At 40.2% G+C, this 20,000-nt stretch overlaps 2 protein-coding genes across 5 annotated transcripts in view; one reads left to right on the top strand and one right to left on the bottom strand.

Annotated features, from left to right (window-relative positions):
- Nucleotides 1-4,412, top strand: part of serinc4 (serine incorporator 4) — a 25,603-nt gene extending 21,191 nt beyond the window's left edge. For both annotated transcript variants that reach the window (XM_069528608.1, XM_069528614.1), the window contains exon 11: nt 69-4,412. In XM_069528608.1, coding sequence (XP_069384709.1) covers nt 69-276 — 208 coding nt within the window. In that variant the 3' untranslated portion in view covers nt 277-4,412. The remainder of the gene's footprint in view (nt 1-68) is intronic.
- Nucleotides 4,413-4,755: 343 nt separating this feature from the next.
- adamtsl5 (ADAMTS like 5) overlaps nt 4,756-20,000 on the bottom strand; it is a 28,792-nt gene continuing 13,547 nt past the window's right edge. For all 3 annotated transcript variants that reach the window (XM_069528594.1, XM_069528602.1, XM_069528589.1), the window contains 10 exons: nt 18,948-19,008; nt 18,741-18,846; nt 17,847-17,974; nt 13,507-13,630; nt 9,850-9,936; nt 9,036-9,199; nt 8,346-8,520; nt 6,902-7,045; nt 6,278-6,349; nt 4,756-6,180 (listed from right to left, as the gene is read on the bottom strand). In XM_069528594.1, the coding sequence (XP_069384695.1) occupies nt 5,846-6,180; nt 6,278-6,349; nt 6,902-7,045; nt 8,346-8,520; nt 9,036-9,199; nt 9,850-9,936; nt 13,507-13,630; nt 17,847-17,974; nt 18,741-18,846; nt 18,948-19,008 (1,396 nt within the window). In that variant the 3' untranslated portion in view covers nt 4,756-5,845. The remainder of the gene's footprint in view (nt 6,181-6,277; nt 6,350-6,901; nt 7,046-8,345; nt 8,521-9,035; nt 9,200-9,849; nt 9,937-13,506; nt 13,631-17,846; nt 17,975-18,740; nt 18,847-18,947; nt 19,009-20,000) is intronic.

Below are 20,000 nucleotides of genomic sequence, written 5' to 3'. Positions count from 1 at the left end.
GAATCTAGATATAAAACTTTAAAACCTCTCAATAAGATTTGTCAACATGAGTTGAACTGTGTCACCAGCTACGAGTCGGCAGTGTTGGAGACGACCTTCACCCACGGCAGCTGGTCCACCTTCTGGGTGAAGATGTCGTCGTGTTGGGCCTGTGTCATCCTCTACCTCTGGCTGCTGCTGGGCCCTCTGTGCAGCTGCCAGTCCGAATCAAGACCTCGCCGCTCACGTATCAAACGACGCTCAGCATCGTCGCGTCACGTCACTGTCAGTGTCTGACAGCCTGTGAGGGGCCGGCAGGACGACTAGGGTCAAAAGACTGAGAGCTTGTTTGTGGCACCTCTCAACAGAGGGTATCAGGAAGGAGGTCTCAGGGGTCAGAGACTCACGGACCAATCAGAGAGCTTCGTGCCCTGCTGATAAGAGCTGATGTCACAGGCTGGACAACATGAACTTAAACCACTGGACTCTGCTGTGGAAACACACTTAATACAGTGTATTGCCAAAGGGGTTAAAGGAGTGAAGTGTAACTCTGTGTAATGTGAGAATTACAGTAATTCAGTGAAAACAAACTTATTATGGTTTCATTTTGGTATTATTTTCAGTTTTTAGCTGTTTTTAGATTATTACTGTTACAAGAGAGGAGCAGTTCTAGATATTTGCTGTAATGTTGCTACAGAGACATGCATCCCTATTTTTACCATTATTTTTCTGATAAAGGAAAACCGTCTGATTGTTGACGGGCAAAGTTTGTGATCATGAACAAATCTTTCTTGGTGTTTAAAGTCCAATCAAACTCAAGAGCTGGTCCGAACACTAGTTAGTAAGTATTATAAGTAGTTAATCAATAATCAAAGAAATTAAGTAAATATTGAGTCAGATCTCCGTCTAAATCATTTCAAGTGTCCTCGAGCAAGACACTGAAGCCAAATGACCCCTGACAGCTGTCAGTGATGTTTGAGTGGTGCTGCACATAGATGCACTGTATGAATGTGAGTGATTTAACATTGTTCTGTGAACACGTAAAGACATTTACTTTTAATTTAATTCAATTTTATCTGTATAGCACTAAATCATAATATACGTTATCTCAAGGCTCTTTACATAGAAGGTCAAGACCTTAAAATCTAAATCTTCTCTTCAGCTGTTTTCAGACCTGAACTGAAGCTCTGACATGTTCCTCACATGTTCCTGACATGTTCCTGACATGTTCCTGACATGTTCCTCACATGTTCCTGACATGTTCCTCACATGTTCCTGACATGTTCCTGACATGTTCCTCACATGTTCCTCACATGTTCCTGACATGTTCCTCACATGTTCCTCACATGTTCCTCACATGTTCCTCACATGTTCCTGACATGTTCCTCACATGTTCCTCACATGTTCCTGACATGTTCCTGACATGTTCCTCACATGTTCCTGACATGTTCCTCACATGTTCCTCACATGTTCCCGACTTGTTCCTCACATGTTCCTGACATTTCCTGACGTGTTCCTCACATTCTGTATGTGCCGTACACGTAGAAGACATGTACGTGTCTACATATCATGTCTACACATGACTACACAACTACACAACATGACTACACAACATGACTACACAACTACACAACATGACTACACAACATGACTACACAACATGACTACACAACACGTCTACACAACATGACTACACAACATGACTACACAACATGACTACACAACTACACAACATGACTACACAACATGTCTACACAACACGACTACACAACACGTCTACACAACACGTCTACACAACACGTCTTCACAACACGACTACACAACACGTCTACACAACATGTCTACACAACATGACTACACAACATTTCTACACAACATGTCTACACAACATGTCTACACAACATGACTACACAACATGTCTACACAACATGACTACACAACTTCACAACATGACTACACAACATGTCTACACAACACGTCTACACAACATGTCTACACAACACGTCTCAACAACACGTCTACACAACACAACTACACAACATGACTACACAACATGTCTACACAACATGTCTACACAACACGTCTAAACAACACGTCTACACAACACAACTACACAACACGACCACACAACATGACTACACAACATGTCTACACAACATGTCTACACAACACGTCTAAACAACACGTCTACACAACACAACTACACAACACAACTACACAACACGACTACACAACATGACTACACAACATGTCTACACAACATGTCTACACAACACGTCTAAACAACACGTCTACACAACACAACTACACAACACGACTACACAACATGACTACACAACATGTCTACACAACATGTCTACACAACACGTCTACACAACACAACTACACAACATGACTACACAACATGTCTACACAACATGTCTACACAACATGTCTACACAACATGACTACACAACATGACTACACAACTACACAACACGACTACACAACATGACTACACAACATGACTACACAACTACACAACACGTCTACACAACACGTCTTCACAACACGACTACACAACACGTCTACACAACATGTCTACACAACATGACTACACAACATTTCTACACAACATGTCTACACAACATGTCTACACAACATGACTACACAACATGTCTACACAACATGACTACACAACTTCACAACATGACTACACAACATGTCTACACAACACGTCTACACAACATGTCTACACAACACGTCTCAACAACACGTCTACACAACACAACTACACAACATGACTACACAACATGTCTACACAACATGTCTACACAACACGTCTAAACAACACGTCTACACAACACAACTACACAACACGACCACACAACATGACTACACAACATGTCTACACAACATGTCTACACAACACGTCTAAACAACACGTCTACACAACACAACTACACAACACAACTACACAACACGACTACACAACATGACTACACAACATGTCTACACAACATGTCTACACAACACGTCTAAACAACACGTCTACACAACACAACTACACAACACGACTACACAACATGACTACACAACATGTCTACACAACATGTCTACACAACACGTCTACACAACACAACTACACAACATGACTACACAACATGTCTACACAACATGTCTACACAACATGTCTACACAACATGACTACACAACATGACTACACAACTACACAACACGACTACACAACATGACTACACAACATGACTACACAACTACACAACACGTCTACACAACACGTCTACACAACACAACTACACAACATGACTACACAACATGTCTACACAGTTCATGTCTGAAAACTGTTTATTTCAAACTCTTTTTTTGTTTAAAGAACTAAAACATCATTAATACTTAACAAGTGAAATTTCCATCCAGTTACACAACTCGGTAATAAAATCGAATCACAGAGAATCTTCAGGTGGGTTAGGGTTGAAGTCCTCAGTGAGCTTCAGGACCAGTTCTTAACTCCTGATCCGAACTAAAGAGAGATTTGTTCATGTGTTGAAATGAAGCTTGAAGTGTCAAAGATCTCAGGATCAACAGGTTCTCTTTTGTAGTTCACACTGCTCAGTGACGGGGGTCTGACCGAGCGAGGCAGCTAAACGGACATGATGTTCAACAAGAGATTTGTTTCAATGTTGTTTATTGGGGAAAAAAATAGTTTGCATTTTAATGTTGTTTTACATCATTCTCTGATAATAATGTCTCGAGTCAACTGTCATTGTTTACAGACTTTTATCTTGCATTTGTTACTCGATTTGAAACCACGAGTGCTCGAAAACAAAACTGAACTCCAGAGGAGATGGACGTTTTCTGTCTCATGCCTTCAGATAAAGTAGTCGTGTCTGTGAGACACTGAGGTGAATCTAAAATAGCGCCCCCTCTTCCACATCCCTCAAAAGTTCATGTTGAGGTTGAAACCTGGACTAATTTTCTCTTGTGCTCCTGAGAGGAATCTGAGCTGAAAAGTCTGTGATGACTCTTTCACAGTTAATGAGCAGCTGGCTCAGTCAAATATATAGAGAGGTATTTATACACACACACTCACACAAACACACACATATATATATATATATATGTAGTTTTATATATATATAGTTTTGGTAACACTTTATATTAGGGAACACACAAAGTGTTAATCCATGGAGTAGTTGCAGAATAAGGTAATTAAGAATAAGGCATTAATAAGTGCTTTATAATGACTAACAAAGAGCCAATATGCCTCTAATATCCATGCTAATAAGCAACTAGTTAATGGTTGATATGTGTTCCCTAATATAAAGTGTTATCATAGGTTTATATATATAGATATGCAGTGTTATTATCTATAGCAGTGTTTTCTTTGTTGTTGATGTAAAGACTTGTTGTAAATACATTGTTTTCTTACAAACGCTGCTGTTCCGGTGTATTTTTGTTCAACTGTGAGCTCCGTGTTCACTGGAGGGAAAAACCTTATAACATACTTAGATTTACTTTAGAATAAAGTTGCAATAGTTCAACCTCTATAATATATTTATATTTTCATTCATACTTTACATAGACAAATGCAGAAAGAAGTTTTTTGGCACAGGTAGATCAATTAACAACAAAAGGCACAAGAGCAAACTATGAACCGTCTGCAAGTATCAGTGCCACAAAATAAAATACTGTGTATTGAATCACAAAGCAGACCTGATGTAACCACACTATACAAATATCAAACACTGTGAAATACATTAAAAAAGTGACACCCAATAAGTTTAAGCTTATGTTTTTATACATAAATACAGTGCGAAGTCATGTGTTGTTAAATATCTTGAGTGAAAGCAAAAAGAAAAATTCACCTTCAGAACCTGAACATCTGGGATGTTCATTATTTTGTGACTGTTTTGGTGCAAAGTTTTTTTTCTGAAATAGTTTTCTTAGATTAAATTATATTCTAATCCACATTTATGATTTGGATTTTGTTTTGGCAGCTCGATCTCATGCTTTAATTTTGTAGCTACATCCACACGACTACGTTTTCTTTAAAACTCATCATCTCTACAGATTCTTCTGACGTCCACACAACTCTAGAGAGACGCTCACAGTGCGAGTGATGGACTCATTTTACTCTGAAGACTCTGACAGTTTTATTTTGGACGGACAGAAACTGAGATGACGACAATGACATAGACGCTCACCATCTCTTGCTGATTGGTTCTTTTTGGTGATGACACAGCTTTCACTGATTCGTCTCCTGTCACATGACCTCCGTCCATGAAGAAACCAACCAGCCTAAGGTACCAGAGTAGAACAACATGGAATCAAAGTGTTACTGACCCTGTTGTCTCTGCTGCTGTTATTTCACAATGATACAGATGTTCACATGTAGATGAGACAGATGTTATTCCAGCTGTTTACATGTGGAGGAGACAGATGTTATTCTTGTCGTGCGCAACAGTGCACGTTAGTGGTCATGTGATGTGTGTTTTCATGTTTGCGTGGACGGAGACGGTTTGGAAACAAGTTTGTGGGGATGGAGCCTCAGAGTCAATAAAACATTTAATGTTGATGTTTTAACATTTAAAGATTTGCTGCTGCAGAAACTTTACTGAGCAGCTGGAAACATCTGGAGACCTGAAGAAGGAGAAGAGGCAGATGTCGACTGTGAAGCTGTTTCCAGTGTTTTGAGATTCATTTCAGTCAACGTTCTGCTCTTTGGTTTGTGTTTAAAGGTGAACTATCATCCACCTAAAGTGCTCGATACGGTACAATAATCTTTTCATTAATATGGCGAGTTTCAGCTTCAGAGTCTGCAGGTGAAGAAAGATTCAGTTCTTTCTCTGACAAACAGTTTCCACCCTCATCCCCTCAGCTCCGCCGGTTGTTTGGCTCCTCTGTTGCTGCAAAGACTTTCGAGCGGTCGCAGCAGCTCGTCCTCTCTGGGTCTGTATGGCACCACGTAGCTGTCCTCCTCCAGCAGGATGCGGTTTAACGTTTGCTCATAGTTAATGTGACGACGCACCATGAGTATATACTGTCTTCCGTCCTCCAGGTGAGGACAGTCACACACGTTGGGGACCCAGAGGAATTCCCGGTGCTCCAGACGGAAGCGGTTCCGGTAGGTGTGGATGATCTGGACGTCATAACGCGTTTCCTCGCCTCGATACAGCTTCCCAAGGACTCTGGCCCGGAAAACTGACAGAGACATTGAATGTTGAAAAATGTGCATTTGAAACTTATCGTTCGGTCACAAATTATTTTCAAATAGCATATCAACAAGATTCCGACTTACTGAAGTCCTTCTGACAATACTGTCTCTGTCGTTCCCTTTGACCTTTTACACGCTGACATTTTCCACAATGTCCTGAAGAATGAACACAGCAGAAATATAAATATACAAAACTGGACCTTATAACAATATGTCAACATGTCAGGAGACATAGTCATTTAAGATATTGATAATATGTGTATGAGATGGTGGTGTTGTGCTGTGCTCAACTGGCAAAGTGTCAAATATTTTAGCGAGGATAGATAAATGCTATTAATCCCTTCCAAACAGAAAATAACATGATCATGATGAAATAAAAATGAAAAGATAAATCAGTCTAAATATCAACTGGAAACCAAAGGAGCCTAATGTGTCTTCTTTACATCTTCTGTCTTTATTTAATGTCTTCATCTCTAAAAATGTAAAAACCTTAACCATCAGCAGAAGTTTCTACAAGATACAACACGTAGGAACATTTACTGGAGCCATTGGAAACTGTAGTTTTAGTTTTGTTGTTCCTTCATTTCAAATTTGTCTAAGTTTGACTAAACACAAATTCAACATAAAAAATTCATATTGTCTAACTCCATGTAAAGTTAATTGTGGCACAGATATCTGAGCTTGTTGTTGATCAGTTGGTGGACGTACTTCCAGCTGAGGGCTGAGGCAGGAGGTTCCTGTGGTTCTCCTCCCGCTCCAGGCGCGGCAGGACAGCCTGTCGAGGGTTCTGGTGAGGGCGCTGGCGGCGGTTGTGGTGGCCTGAGTGGCGTGGCGGCTTCTCCGGCTTTAAAACTAACAAGAAAGAAAACACACAACCGAACGAATGATTTTAATATTTTATTTTATTGAAATTGTTTTAAAGATTAATTGGATCAAAATGTCACTGTGGTTCAGAGCCAGTGAGCTGCCCTGACATATAAAGATCTTCTTCTGTAAATATTTTTTATATTCTTTGTTGTAAGTACTTCTAAGTACATTGCCTTTTAATGCGCTTTATCTTTCTCCATATTTTTCTTCTTAGTATGAAAAAGATGAGAAAACAGTTTGTGTGGATGTTTGTCTCATTGTGGTGAAACAACTTACTTCTTGCTAATTCAACACATTTGAAATGACAATGGCAGCGTGGCTCAGGGGGAAAGGCGGGTTGTCTTCTAACCAGAAGGTGGGTGATTTAATCACTTCAGTTTCCTTAGGCAAGATACTGAACCCTTACTTCCCCCTGACAGAAAAGTCTAGTCAGCATTAATTCATGGATGAACGCGGCTTTTACTGCTTTGAAAAGAGTAGAAAAATATACAGTGCATTCAACTAAATATAACCCAATGTAACCAAATATAACCCTAATATAACCATTAGATAACCTTAATGTAACCAAATATAACCATTATATAACCATTATATAACCATTAGATAACCTTAATGTAACCAAATATAACCATTATATAACCATTAAATAACCCTAATGTAACCAAATATATAAAAAATATCAATAGAATCCATTCAACTAATGTAACCAAATATAACCATTATATAACCCTATTGTAACTAAATATAACCCTAATGTAACTAAATATAACCCAATATAACCCAATATAACCCTAATGTAACTATATATAACCCTGATATAACCTTGATATAACCCTAATATAACCCTAATGTAACTATATATAACCCTGATATAACCTTGATATAACCCTAATATAACCCTAATGTAACTAAATATAACCCTAATGTAACTAAATATAACCCTGATATAACCTTGATATAACCTTGATATAACCTTAATATAACCCTAATGTAACTAAATATAACCCTAATGTAACTAAATATAACCCTGATATAACCTTGATATAACCCTAAAACCCTAATATAACCATTAAATAACCCTAACGTAACCTTGATATTATCCTGGTATCTGATCAGTACTCAGGATTGGGCAGCACTGGGAAATGGTATCAGAACATCTCTTCTTGTGTTGTGTTGAAAATGGAACCTGAACAACTTTGTGTTAATGGATTCACTTGGATTTTTTCTCTCAAGATGGTCTTGACTTTCCTTCGGGATCAATAAAGTATCTATCGATTTATCTTACTCCAGTGTGGTTTGGTGGTGACCTGAGGAGGCCGGGTGGTGGTGGGTTGATCCCAGTAGCTGGCAGTGTGGTGAGGCTGACGCAGTGGACTCCTCCTCCCATGGTAAAGGGCGTACTGGTCTGATGGAAGCCAGTACTCGTACTCGATGCCCGAGTTTCTGTCTGTTGCCAGCACCTGCACACAAGAACAACATGGCAACATTTAGAGTGGCCTGGGTTTGAATGATCTGTGAAGAATATGGAGTATTTTAAAATGTGTCCTACATTCAGTGGCTGCATCCTTTGAGGGATGCATTTAGAGATGGGTTGTGGCTAAGCTGTCCCATTTCAATTTAATTCAATTACATTTTATAAGTATAGCACCAAATCATGATATACATTATCTTAAGGATCTTTACATAGAAGGTCAAGATCTTAAAAATTATAGAGAAACCAACAGTTCCCACAATGAGCAGCTCTGACGACTGAGAGAGGGAAAACTCCCTGAGGCTCCTTCAAACCTGAACTTCCATCACTGAGCAACATAGGATCCAATGGGTGGATTCTTCTAGAGCCAACCTATCCCAGGATTCATTGCATGGTAGAGACTATAAAAGCTAGTTAGCTGGATGGGTATAGTTCAGATACAGCATCTCCAGGTCCTCAGATAAAGACGATGATCATCTTACAGTTTTATCAGGGGTCTCTCACCATCAGATGAAGGTCTTCTTGGGTGGGTCCTGGTACCTCAAAGCTCTCCCAGGTGTCTGCGGAGCGTCGGTACAGCAGCTTGGTCCCAGCTACACTGTACTCACCTGGAACACTAATCTTCCAGTGACCATTGATTAGAAATTGAGAGCGACCATTCTGGAGGGCTGGACGAGAAGAGAAGGTGAATGGAGGAAGCAAAGAAGGAAACGTTTGCTGTTATTCACTGTTGATAAGTGAGTCTAACAACCAAATACCAACAATCGTGTCTCTATATCAGTGGGTGAAGGCTGACTGTCAGAAGGTATGTCAGCCATGTGTGGCAGCTGTCTGCCCTCAGAGCTAAGAGGGATTTTCCATGACGATGGAATCAAGTACCTTCACCTGCTCCGGCCCTGTGGTCCCTGTCAAGACCTCAGTGTTTTATTTTGGTCTCATAAACAAGGATGGGAATAGATGCCCTTTGTTGTTATGTTGACTGGAGAACATGTAGCAGTTCCAGAGACCAAATGAGATGAAGTCCCTCTTGTCTCTGGGGAGAAGCAGCAGAGAGTCAAAGGATTCTGCTTATATGTGATTATAATCATTATAATAAATATAATATATTTGTGTTATTGAAAATGTTTTCATGCTGTTTTCTGTTCTGATTGGTCCGTGTGGGAAGTGTCGACCTCTGCTCTCAAATGACCTGGTTTTAATAGGGGGCATGTCAGACGAGCCACTAAGGTCATGTGACACCATAACTTTATGGAAGTAACAATGGAAGTAATAACTATGGTTCTATGGAGTGACTCTCTTTACCTGGACAATATCTTACCCAGATAATTCCTGCTGTCATCAGTGACTCGGATGTGAGTGGCTCCAGCCGGAATCATGGCCACCTCATTGTATCCAAAACGTCCGTCTGCTCAACAGAGACATTCAGTCAGAACGTTGGTTTTATGACCAGGAACACGACAACACATTTAAACGAGGCCAAGAGAAGAAAAGCCTCAGAACTCAAGAACATTAAAATTCATTTATGTATGCTCTATGGTACCCCTGATGTTCTATGGTACCACTGATGTTCTATGGTACCACTGATGTTCTATGGTACCACTGATGTTCTAAGGAACCCCTGATGTTCTATGTAACCCCTGATGTTCTATGGTACCACTGATGTTCTATAGTTATCCTGCTGTTCTATGGTTCTCCTACTGTTCTATGGTACCACTGATGTTCTATAGTTATCCTGCTGTTCTATGGTTCTCCTACTGTTCTATGGTACCACTGATGTTCTATGGTACCACTGATGTTCTATGTAACCGCTGATGTTCTATAGTTATCCTGCTGTTCTGTGGTTCTCCTACTGTTCTATGGTACCACTGATGTTCTATGGTACCACTGATGTTCTATAGTTATCCTGCTGTTCTATGGTTCTCCTACTGTTCTATGGTACCACTGATGTTCTATGGTACCACTGATGTTCTATGTAACCGCTGATGTTCTATGGTACCACTGGTATTCTATGGTACCACTGGTGTTCTATGGTACCACTGATGTTCTATGGAACCCCTGATGTTCTATGTAACCCCTGATGTTCTATGGTACCACTGATGTTCTATGGAACCCCTGATGTTCTATGGTACCACTGGTGTTCTATGGTACCACTGATGTTCTATGGAACCCCTGATGTTCTATGTAACCCCTGATGTTCTATGGTACCACTGATGTTCTATGGAACCCCTGATGTTCTATGTAACCCCTGATGTTCTGTGGTACCACTGATGTTCTATAGTTATCCTGCTGTTCTATGGTACCACTGATGTTCTATGTAACCCCTGATGTTCTATGGTACCACTGATGTTCTATGTAACCCCTGGTGTTCTATGGTTCTTCTGCTGTTCTATAGTTCTCCTGCTGTTCTATGGTACCCCTGATGTTCTATGGTACTCCTAATGTTCTATGGTTCTTCTGCTGTTCTATAGTTCTCCTGCTGTTCTATGGTACCCCTGGTGTTCTATGTAACCCCTGGTGTTCTATGGTTCTTCTGCTGTTCTATAGTTCTCCTGCTGTTATATGGTACCCCTGATGTTCTATGGTACTCCTGATGTTCTATGGTTCCCCTGCTGTTCTATAGTTCTCCTGCTGTTCTATGGTACCCCTGATGTTCTATGTAACCCCTGGTGTTCTCTTGTTCTCCTGCTGTTCTATAGTTCTCCTGCTGTTCTATGGTACCCCTGATGTTCTATGGTACTCCTGATGTTCTATGGTTCTCCTGCTGTTCTATAGTTCTCCTGCTGTTCTATGGTACCCCTGATGTTATATGGTACTCCTCATGTTCTATGGTACTCTTGATGTTCTATGGTTCCCCTGCTGTTCTATAGTTCTCCTGCTGTTCTATAGTTCTCCTGCTGTTCTATGGTACCCCTGATGTTCTATGGTACTCCTGATGTTCTATGGTTCTCCTGCTGTTCTATAGTTCTCCTGCTGTTCTATGGTACCCCTGATGTTATATGGTACTCCTCATGTTCTATGGTACTCTTGATGTTCTATGGTTCCCCTGCTGTTCTATAGTTCTCCTGCTGTTCTATGGTACCCCTGATGTTCTATGGTACTCCTCATGTTCTATGGTACTCTTGATGTTCTATGGTTCCCCTGCTGTTCTATAGTTCTCCTGCTGTTCTATAGTTCTCCTGCTGTTCTATGGTACTCCTGATGTTCTATGGTACTCCTGATGTTCTATGGTACCCCTGATGTTCTATGGTAATCCTGATGTTCTATGGTACCCCTGATGTTATATGGTACTCCTCATGTTCTATGGTACTCTTGATGTTCTATGGTTCCCCTGCTGTTCTATAGTTCTCCTGCTGTTCTATGGTACCCCTGATGTTCTATGGTACTCCTGATGTTCTATGGTACTCCTCATGTTCTATGGTAATCCTGATGTTCTATGGTACCCCTGATGTTCTATGGTACTGCTGCTGCTCTATAGTTCTCCTGCTGTTCTATGGTACCCCTGATGTTCTATGGTACCCCTGATGTTCTCTGGTACCCCTGATGTTCTATGGTACTGCTGCTGTTCTATAGTTCTCCTGCTGTTCTATGGTACCACTGGTGTTCTATGGTACCACTGGTGTTCTATGATTCCCCTCTGTTCCATAGTGAATATCAGCGGTGGCATGAACTCATCACACTCTGTAAAGAACATATACTTTCAGTATTTTGTTCATCTCTTTGAGAAACTATACAGAAGTTTGATCTGTGGAGCTTCCGCTCATTGAAGATGTAGAACTGAGGAGCTTCAGACAGATGTGACCTTGAGGCCCTCTGACCTTGTGAAGAACCATTTTGTTCCACCGCCCTCCACCTGTTTTTCCTATGTGGAGAAACCCAGCTGCAGAAAAAAGCTGCTGAGGCGCCAAAACAAAACTATTATACTAAATGATCAGCCTGTTTTGTTCTGGCTCAGTCCGAGCCTCTTTTACACAACCACTGTCAGATGTTTGTGTTTTACATAAGCTGGTAAATTCAATCAAATCCTACAGCGGGCTCTAAAATTAATTTCGGTCCTGACAATATATTTTCTTTCTGTTCTGTTATGAATAATGATAATGATTATTAATGATAATGATAATTAAATATAAGTTTGGGGACAACATGTTTTTTCAACATTTCGTTCCCTCCTCTCTAAGCTTCTGTTTCAGTCTCGAGAGAGTTGATCCGATACACTGTAAAAGTAAAAGTGAAGTAAAAATGACTCAGGATAGGTCGGCTCCATCCTCTGATCGTTCCAGACTCAAGAAGGCAGGAGATTCAGTATGTTGTTTATCTTAATATATAAATACATATTAACAGTTGTCTATGTCCACGACATAAAGCTGCTGATTTGCAGATATTTACGTAAAAGAAATGGAAAATAGAAAGTGAAAAATAATCTCTCATTTGTTGCTCTGTCTCTAGTTTAAACTAAGAATCCCCAAAGCAAAATGAGTCACATGGATTCAGCAGTGGGTATAATTATTTATTATTTTATTTATCTGATTATATCTTATTCTACCTCTTTGTATATACATGTATATATTTATATAATTTATATAACTGTAAATATCATAGAGTATGAGCAAACCCCTGAAACTCTGCAGGTCCGACCTCCTCCCAACAGTTTTATGTGATCAGAGTTTTCCTCTGAGCTTCAAGATCCAGAGGAAGATGGAGCCAGAGCATCAGTTAACTGAGGAATCCTTCCTCCTCCTCCTTCCTGAAATCGTAACGAGTGTAATTTAATAGAACACATCATTAACTGACTTCCTTCCTGGATGGCAACACTTGTTTTTATCACACATGTTGCCATGGTGAATGTTCGCTTCATCTGAGAACAATCAGCTCCTGACTAATCCTGAATGACCTAATGACTCTTGAGGGGGGGGCAGAAACAGAAACTGGATGAATCCCAGGTCGTGTGTGAGTGTGTGTGTGTTTGTGTGTATCCTACCTGCCTCCAGACCTTTGCTCTGATACACACTCTTGTGGTGCAGGCAGGTGGTGTTTCGTCCTCCACACACCATACAGGCGTCCTCCTGCTGCTTTGAGCCTAAGATGAAGTCACAGCCAGGTTTCTGTAAAACAAACAGTTTCATCTAAGAATCCACTGATGAGCCAAGAAAGTTCAGAGTGGAATTCTGTTTGTGGGGGCAGTGTGTCTTTAGTCTGTGGATAGAGTTGAACATGTCTTCTTCTAGGTCCTCAGATGAACTACGGAAGCTTGTCTGCCAGATCATTTTAATAATTTGATTATTTTTATTTTATCACACTAGACTGACACAGACATTCACAGATACTGACCTCTGAATCACTTCCTGTTTAGCAATTTGTCTTCAAAATAAATGCACAGTGCTTGTTTTGTTGCTGTTTTATACTGAGCTGAATTACAGAGCTTTTATTTTTGAAAAGTTGTGAACTTGGGTCTGAAGATTGTGTTGGTTGTTTAACTCTGAAACAGTCGACATGGATGAATAAGTTCAGTAAATCATTCAAACTTAAATATAAACCACACACGTGAACAATAATTTAAAAAAATCTGTTTCATCTAATCTCAAAACACTCTTCAGATACTCAAAACATTGAGTATAAAATTTTATATAAAAAGTATAAAAGTATAAACCAGGTAGGATGAACACAAAGTTTTCTAACTTAACTCTGCTCCACAGACTGTTTATAAAAAACTCTGAACACAAAGTATAAAAAGTGACAGAATATTGTAAAGAGTTTGAGGATGACTCACTAATGACAAGAATAATTCTTAAGTATCAACACAGGACAAGAGAACACGACATATATTATATTATATTAAAATATAATATAAAACAAGAACACAACATTAAAAACACACACCTTTAATATATAAAATAATATGAAAACAGAATATTACAAACAGGTACATACAATATATATATATATATATAGTTAAACTTTTCTGCTGAAACTCGTTTCTCTGACATTTTGTTGTGAAGCAGAATCTCACACATTTTCTGCTGAGAGACTTTTAACCTTTCTTTCTGTTTGACTTTCAACCTTCGACTGAGACTCACTCGAATTCACTCGACACTCTGCTTTCTTATTAGCTCCTGTCTGTCAGTGTCTCAATCTTACAAACATTGACTTGCGAGAAAAAAGGAAAACAGCAGCTTAGGGCTTGAGTCTAGGGGGATGGACTGTAAACATGAAAATGTCCAAGTAAAAAGCACAGAGAATGAGCTGGATGCTTTATGGTGTGTAGAGATTCTTGTTGTTAGATATTTACACTAGAAGCTTTTACTCCAACCTTCATCTGTCCCTCAGCAGAGCAACACAGTCAACGGGAAGGTTCCCCAGCAAGAGAGCAAGAACCTCTAATCATCCCCCTGAGCCCCTTAAAACACACACACATACACACAAACGTCCAGGCTTCTGTGTGTGCACAACAGGAAATGAATCCTCGGTGACAAGGTGGACAGGGGCCCCAGTGAGGGAGCGACTGTGCTGCTGCACAACACCAGAGAACACACAAGAACCTGTTCATTCAACTTTAACTGATTTTTAAAGTCTGTGTCATCCAGGAACAACTGATTATTATTACTATTATTATTTCATTGGATGATTTATTAATCAGAAAAATCACCCATCAAGAAACCAGATTGCTTTGTTGGTCCACCACTTTGTCCCAGACTGAAATATCTCAAGTGGATTTTCATGAGGTGTTATGAAGTCATTCAGGACTAATTCCTCCTTTTCTGGAGCTTCACCTTGACACTGTTCACATCTGGTATTAACATCTGTCCTGAATGGCACCAAGTGGTCAACTCTGTGAACTAAAACTCAGTAGAACCAAACCACTGAACCAAAACTCACACACTCATTGACATCAGTCCACGTGCCTGATTCTCTTTTAATCAACATCCATGAATTATTCTCTGGGAAGTCGAGGATCTCACGATGTTGAAGACAAAGTCTTAATGGAATCCACAGAGCTGCCACATGGCTGCACTCTCTTCTTACTATTTTACATCAATGTTAAGTGAAAACCACAAAAGAAACAACTTGTAGACAACACAGCTTCTCACTGACATGTTCCAGCCTTTTCTCAGTCGTATTGATTAACAGAACATAATTAGATAATTAACTTGAATTAACAATTACCACTGAAACATTTGCTGGAAAAGATCATCTACACACTTTGCACACACATCCAATGAAAACACACACACGATGCGTCTATATGTTCTGGAGCATCTGCTTCCTGTTTCAGGATCTGTGAAGCTCTGACCTCTGCCACAGATCACTTATTTACTTCACATGCCACACTTTAGCATGCACACACACACACACACACACACTCACATACACACACACACACACTACACCCGAACTCTAACCCTAACACCAAGTCTTAACCCTCAAAAACACTATTTCATTTGAGAACCAGACAAAATGTCTCACAATGATGATATACAACCAAAATTGGCCTCATAACTATATATACACACAGACACACACACACACACACATATATATATATATATCACCAGAGAGAAGAACCAGCAAACTGAACAACAGAGACACTGACTATCACTGACTATGATCCACTATGATCCACCATGATCCACTATGATCTACCATGATCCACTATGATCCACCATGATCCACTATGATCTACCATGATCCACCATGATCTACCATGATCCACTATGATCTACCATGATCCACTATGATCCACCATGATCCACTATGATCCACCATGATCCACTATGATCTACCATGATCCACTATGATCTACCATGATCCACCATGATCTACCATGATCCACTATGATCTACCATGATCCACTATGATCTACCATGATCCACCATGATCTACCATGATCCACTATGATCCACCATGATCCACTATGATCTACCATGATCCACCATGATCTACCATGATCCACCATGATCTACCATGATCCACTATGATCCACCATGATCTACCATGATCCACCATGATCCACCATGATCCACTATGATCAGGATCCACTATGATCTACCATGATCCACTATGATCCACCATGATCCACTATGATCTACCATGATCCACTATGATCTACCATGATCCACTATGATCCACTATGATCTACCATGATCCACTATGATCTACCATGATCCACCATGATCTACCATGATCCACTATGATCCACCATGATCCACTATGATCAGGATCCACTATGATCTACCATGATCCACTATGATCCACCATGATCCACCATGATCCACTATGATCAGGATCCACTATGATCTACCATGATCCACTATGATCCACCATGATCCACTATGATCAGGATCCACTATGATCTACCATGATCCACTATGATCCACTATGATCCACCATGATCCACTATGATCCACCATGATCCACCATGATCCACTATGATCTACCATGATCCACCATGATCCACCATGATCTACCATGATCTACCATGATCCACTATGATCACGATCCACCATGATCTACCATAAACAGGATCCACCATGATCCACTATGATCTACCATGATCTACCATGATCTACCATGATTCACTATGATCTACCATGATCTACCATGATCCACTATGATCTACCATGATCTACCATGATCACGATCCACCATGATGCACCATGATCATGATCCACTATTATCACGATCCACCATGATCCACCATGATCCACCATGATCCACCATGATCTACCATGATCTACCATGATTCACTATGATCTACCATGATCTACCATGATCCACTATGATCTACCATGATCTACCATGATCCACTATGATCTACCATGATCTACCATGATCACGATCCACCATGATGCACCATGATCATGATCCACTATTATCACGATCCACCATGATCCACCATGATCCACCATGATCTACCATGATCCACTATGATCTACCATGATCTACCATGATCTACCATGATCACGATCCACCATGATGCACCATGATCATGATCCACTATTATCACGATCCACCATGATCCACCATGATCTACCATGATCTACCATGATCTACCATGATCCACTATGATCTACCATGATCTACCATGATCTACCATGATCTACCATGATCCACTATGATCTACCATGATCTACCATGATCTACCATGATCTACCATGATCTACCATGATCCACTATGATCTACCATGATCTACCATGATCACGATCCACCATGATGCACCATGATCATGATCCACTATTATCACGATCCACCATGATCCACCATGATCCACCATGATCTACCATGATCTTTAATGAGAAGATATTTAAAATCGTTCCACTCACCAGGCAGCGTCCGTTCACACACAGCTCTCCAGGCTCCGAGCTGCAGGAGGTTCCATCCAGCACTCGTCCAAAGTTGTAGTAGAATTTGTGACCCAGGGCCAAGCAGCTCAGTTCACAGGGGTCAGAGCCTGACAGGGAACAGTGGCTGGTTCATAATTATATAATATTAATAGGATTTATGAAATGTGATGTGTCGTATCTTATCATACTCACCTGAATATTTTACATGTTGAAATAGTTTCTGAACTGGAAATCGAGACAGTTCTTGTTCATACAATCATAGAATAAAACGACACGTGCAGTGATTTCTGGTCGGTTACAATGTCATTTGATTTGAGTCTCAGGTCTGAAGACGTCATCCCAAGATGTCAGTGTCGGGCCTGATAATTAATACAATCATAAATTCTTCTTCCTATTGTTATGGAATTTCCAAAGACACTGTCTCTTGTCCTCTCTGGGGCAGAGTGCAACAGGCTGTTGTGTTTGGGAAGTGCGAGAGCTTGGTGGAGGTCAAAGCCTTCACTCCCTAGACATCACAGATATGAGACTGTGTCATCAGGTAACACTGTCTCCAGAACTAGAAACTACATTTGACTGTTTAGGAACGAGCAGACCCACAGATTAAATGATCTGTTGGGGTTTAAAGTGTGACGGCAGGAAAGCAGACTTCAGAATATGAGAGAGCGTCATGCTCAGATGTTTACGATGAATTCTGATTCTCTCCTCGTCAAGCTTCAATAAATATTTCAGCATCAGACGTCAAAGGACTCCTGAACGCTTTCTTCATTGACAACACCTAATATTAACTCTGATCCCATTTATCTGTTTCCACTGCAGGAAACCTGGAAACCTTGTGTCTGCAAACAACAGCTGTTCAGACTTCATCTCTCTCACCTCCGTGAAACGTCGTCCATTGGAAGGAGTTTCCAGCCACTAAGGGTCGATCATTGAAGGCAGCACACTGCATCTCTCTGAAATCCACTGAGCCAGGAGCACACTCCTACACACACACACACACACACACACACAAAGGAAATAAAAAACATTGTGTAGAAAGAAATAAAAACTTTGTGTATAAAGAAATAAGAACATGGTGCAGACCTTAGTGTTGCAGATCTTGTATTGTCTGGGTTCTCCTGCACATGGTCCACCCACTGGGTTCCTGAACAAGCAGAGAGAACAGAGTTATTTTTTGACTATATGATTTTATGTGTGTTGGTTCTGTCACAAAGTAAATACAGACTCTAAAATTCTAAGAGTTTCAGTCTCCTTTGATTAAACAGTTTGCAGTGTAATTATTCATTTGTACAGTAAATGTAAATTATCTGATGAATCGAGTCAAATTTAGTTTTTTTTAGTATGAAGCAGTGATTTGCTGTAAAAAGCTGTGATTCCATACACATCAAGATATAAAATCAGGATTCAAATTGTTTTAAATGAATCAGCCACTCTTATTTTGTTTGTACATGTTTGTACCTTTTCTATTGACAATGAGTTCAAAGTGTATTTTCAAATTCAAACCTATTTTATCAGCAAATTTTAGATTTATGTTTGAAAAGTTAGCAAAGAAAAATATGATACAAAGACAGAAATATTTGACTTAAAATGCACTTCAGGTTTCTCCAAACATACAATTCAGAAAGTTGTTGAGGATTTAATTGTCACTTTATAAATTCTCAACCATTGAGGACCAGTTTGAAATGAATTGGCTTATGATGGAGAGAGTATGGATCCTTGAATGTCGATCTAATATTTATGTCCTGTAAAGTCTGGAAATGGGAAATAGAGGTCAAGCCATCAAAACTCTCTCCAGTGCCTCCAATCAGGCCAGCAGGTGGCGCTGGATCAAGAGGAGAGACACCACCTTGGCCCCAAAACAACTGCACAACTGCACCATCTGTGTGATTCAGGGCATTAAAGCAGGGGACAGCGAAACACCTATGGAGGAAGGTGCCCACCTGATGACCCCAATGAAGCTTTTACACCTCTACACCCTGGCTCAACACATAAAAACCTCCAGCAGTGGCTGAAGATCCATCCTGCCCACTATGCTCAACTCCAGCCACCCTCATCCAAGTCTCTCCTAAGGATGGTGGAGACACAACCAGTATTCAGATTCAATTCAAATTCAAAAGACTTTATTGTCATTGCACA

The sequence above is a fragment of the Paralichthys olivaceus genome, chromosome 1 (assembly GCF_024713975.1).
Source record: "Paralichthys olivaceus isolate ysfri-2021 chromosome 1, ASM2471397v2, whole genome shotgun sequence".
NCBI lineage: Eukaryota > Metazoa > Chordata > Actinopteri > Pleuronectiformes > Paralichthyidae > Paralichthys > Paralichthys olivaceus.
This window is presented reverse-complemented; position numbering and strand designations above follow the sequence as displayed.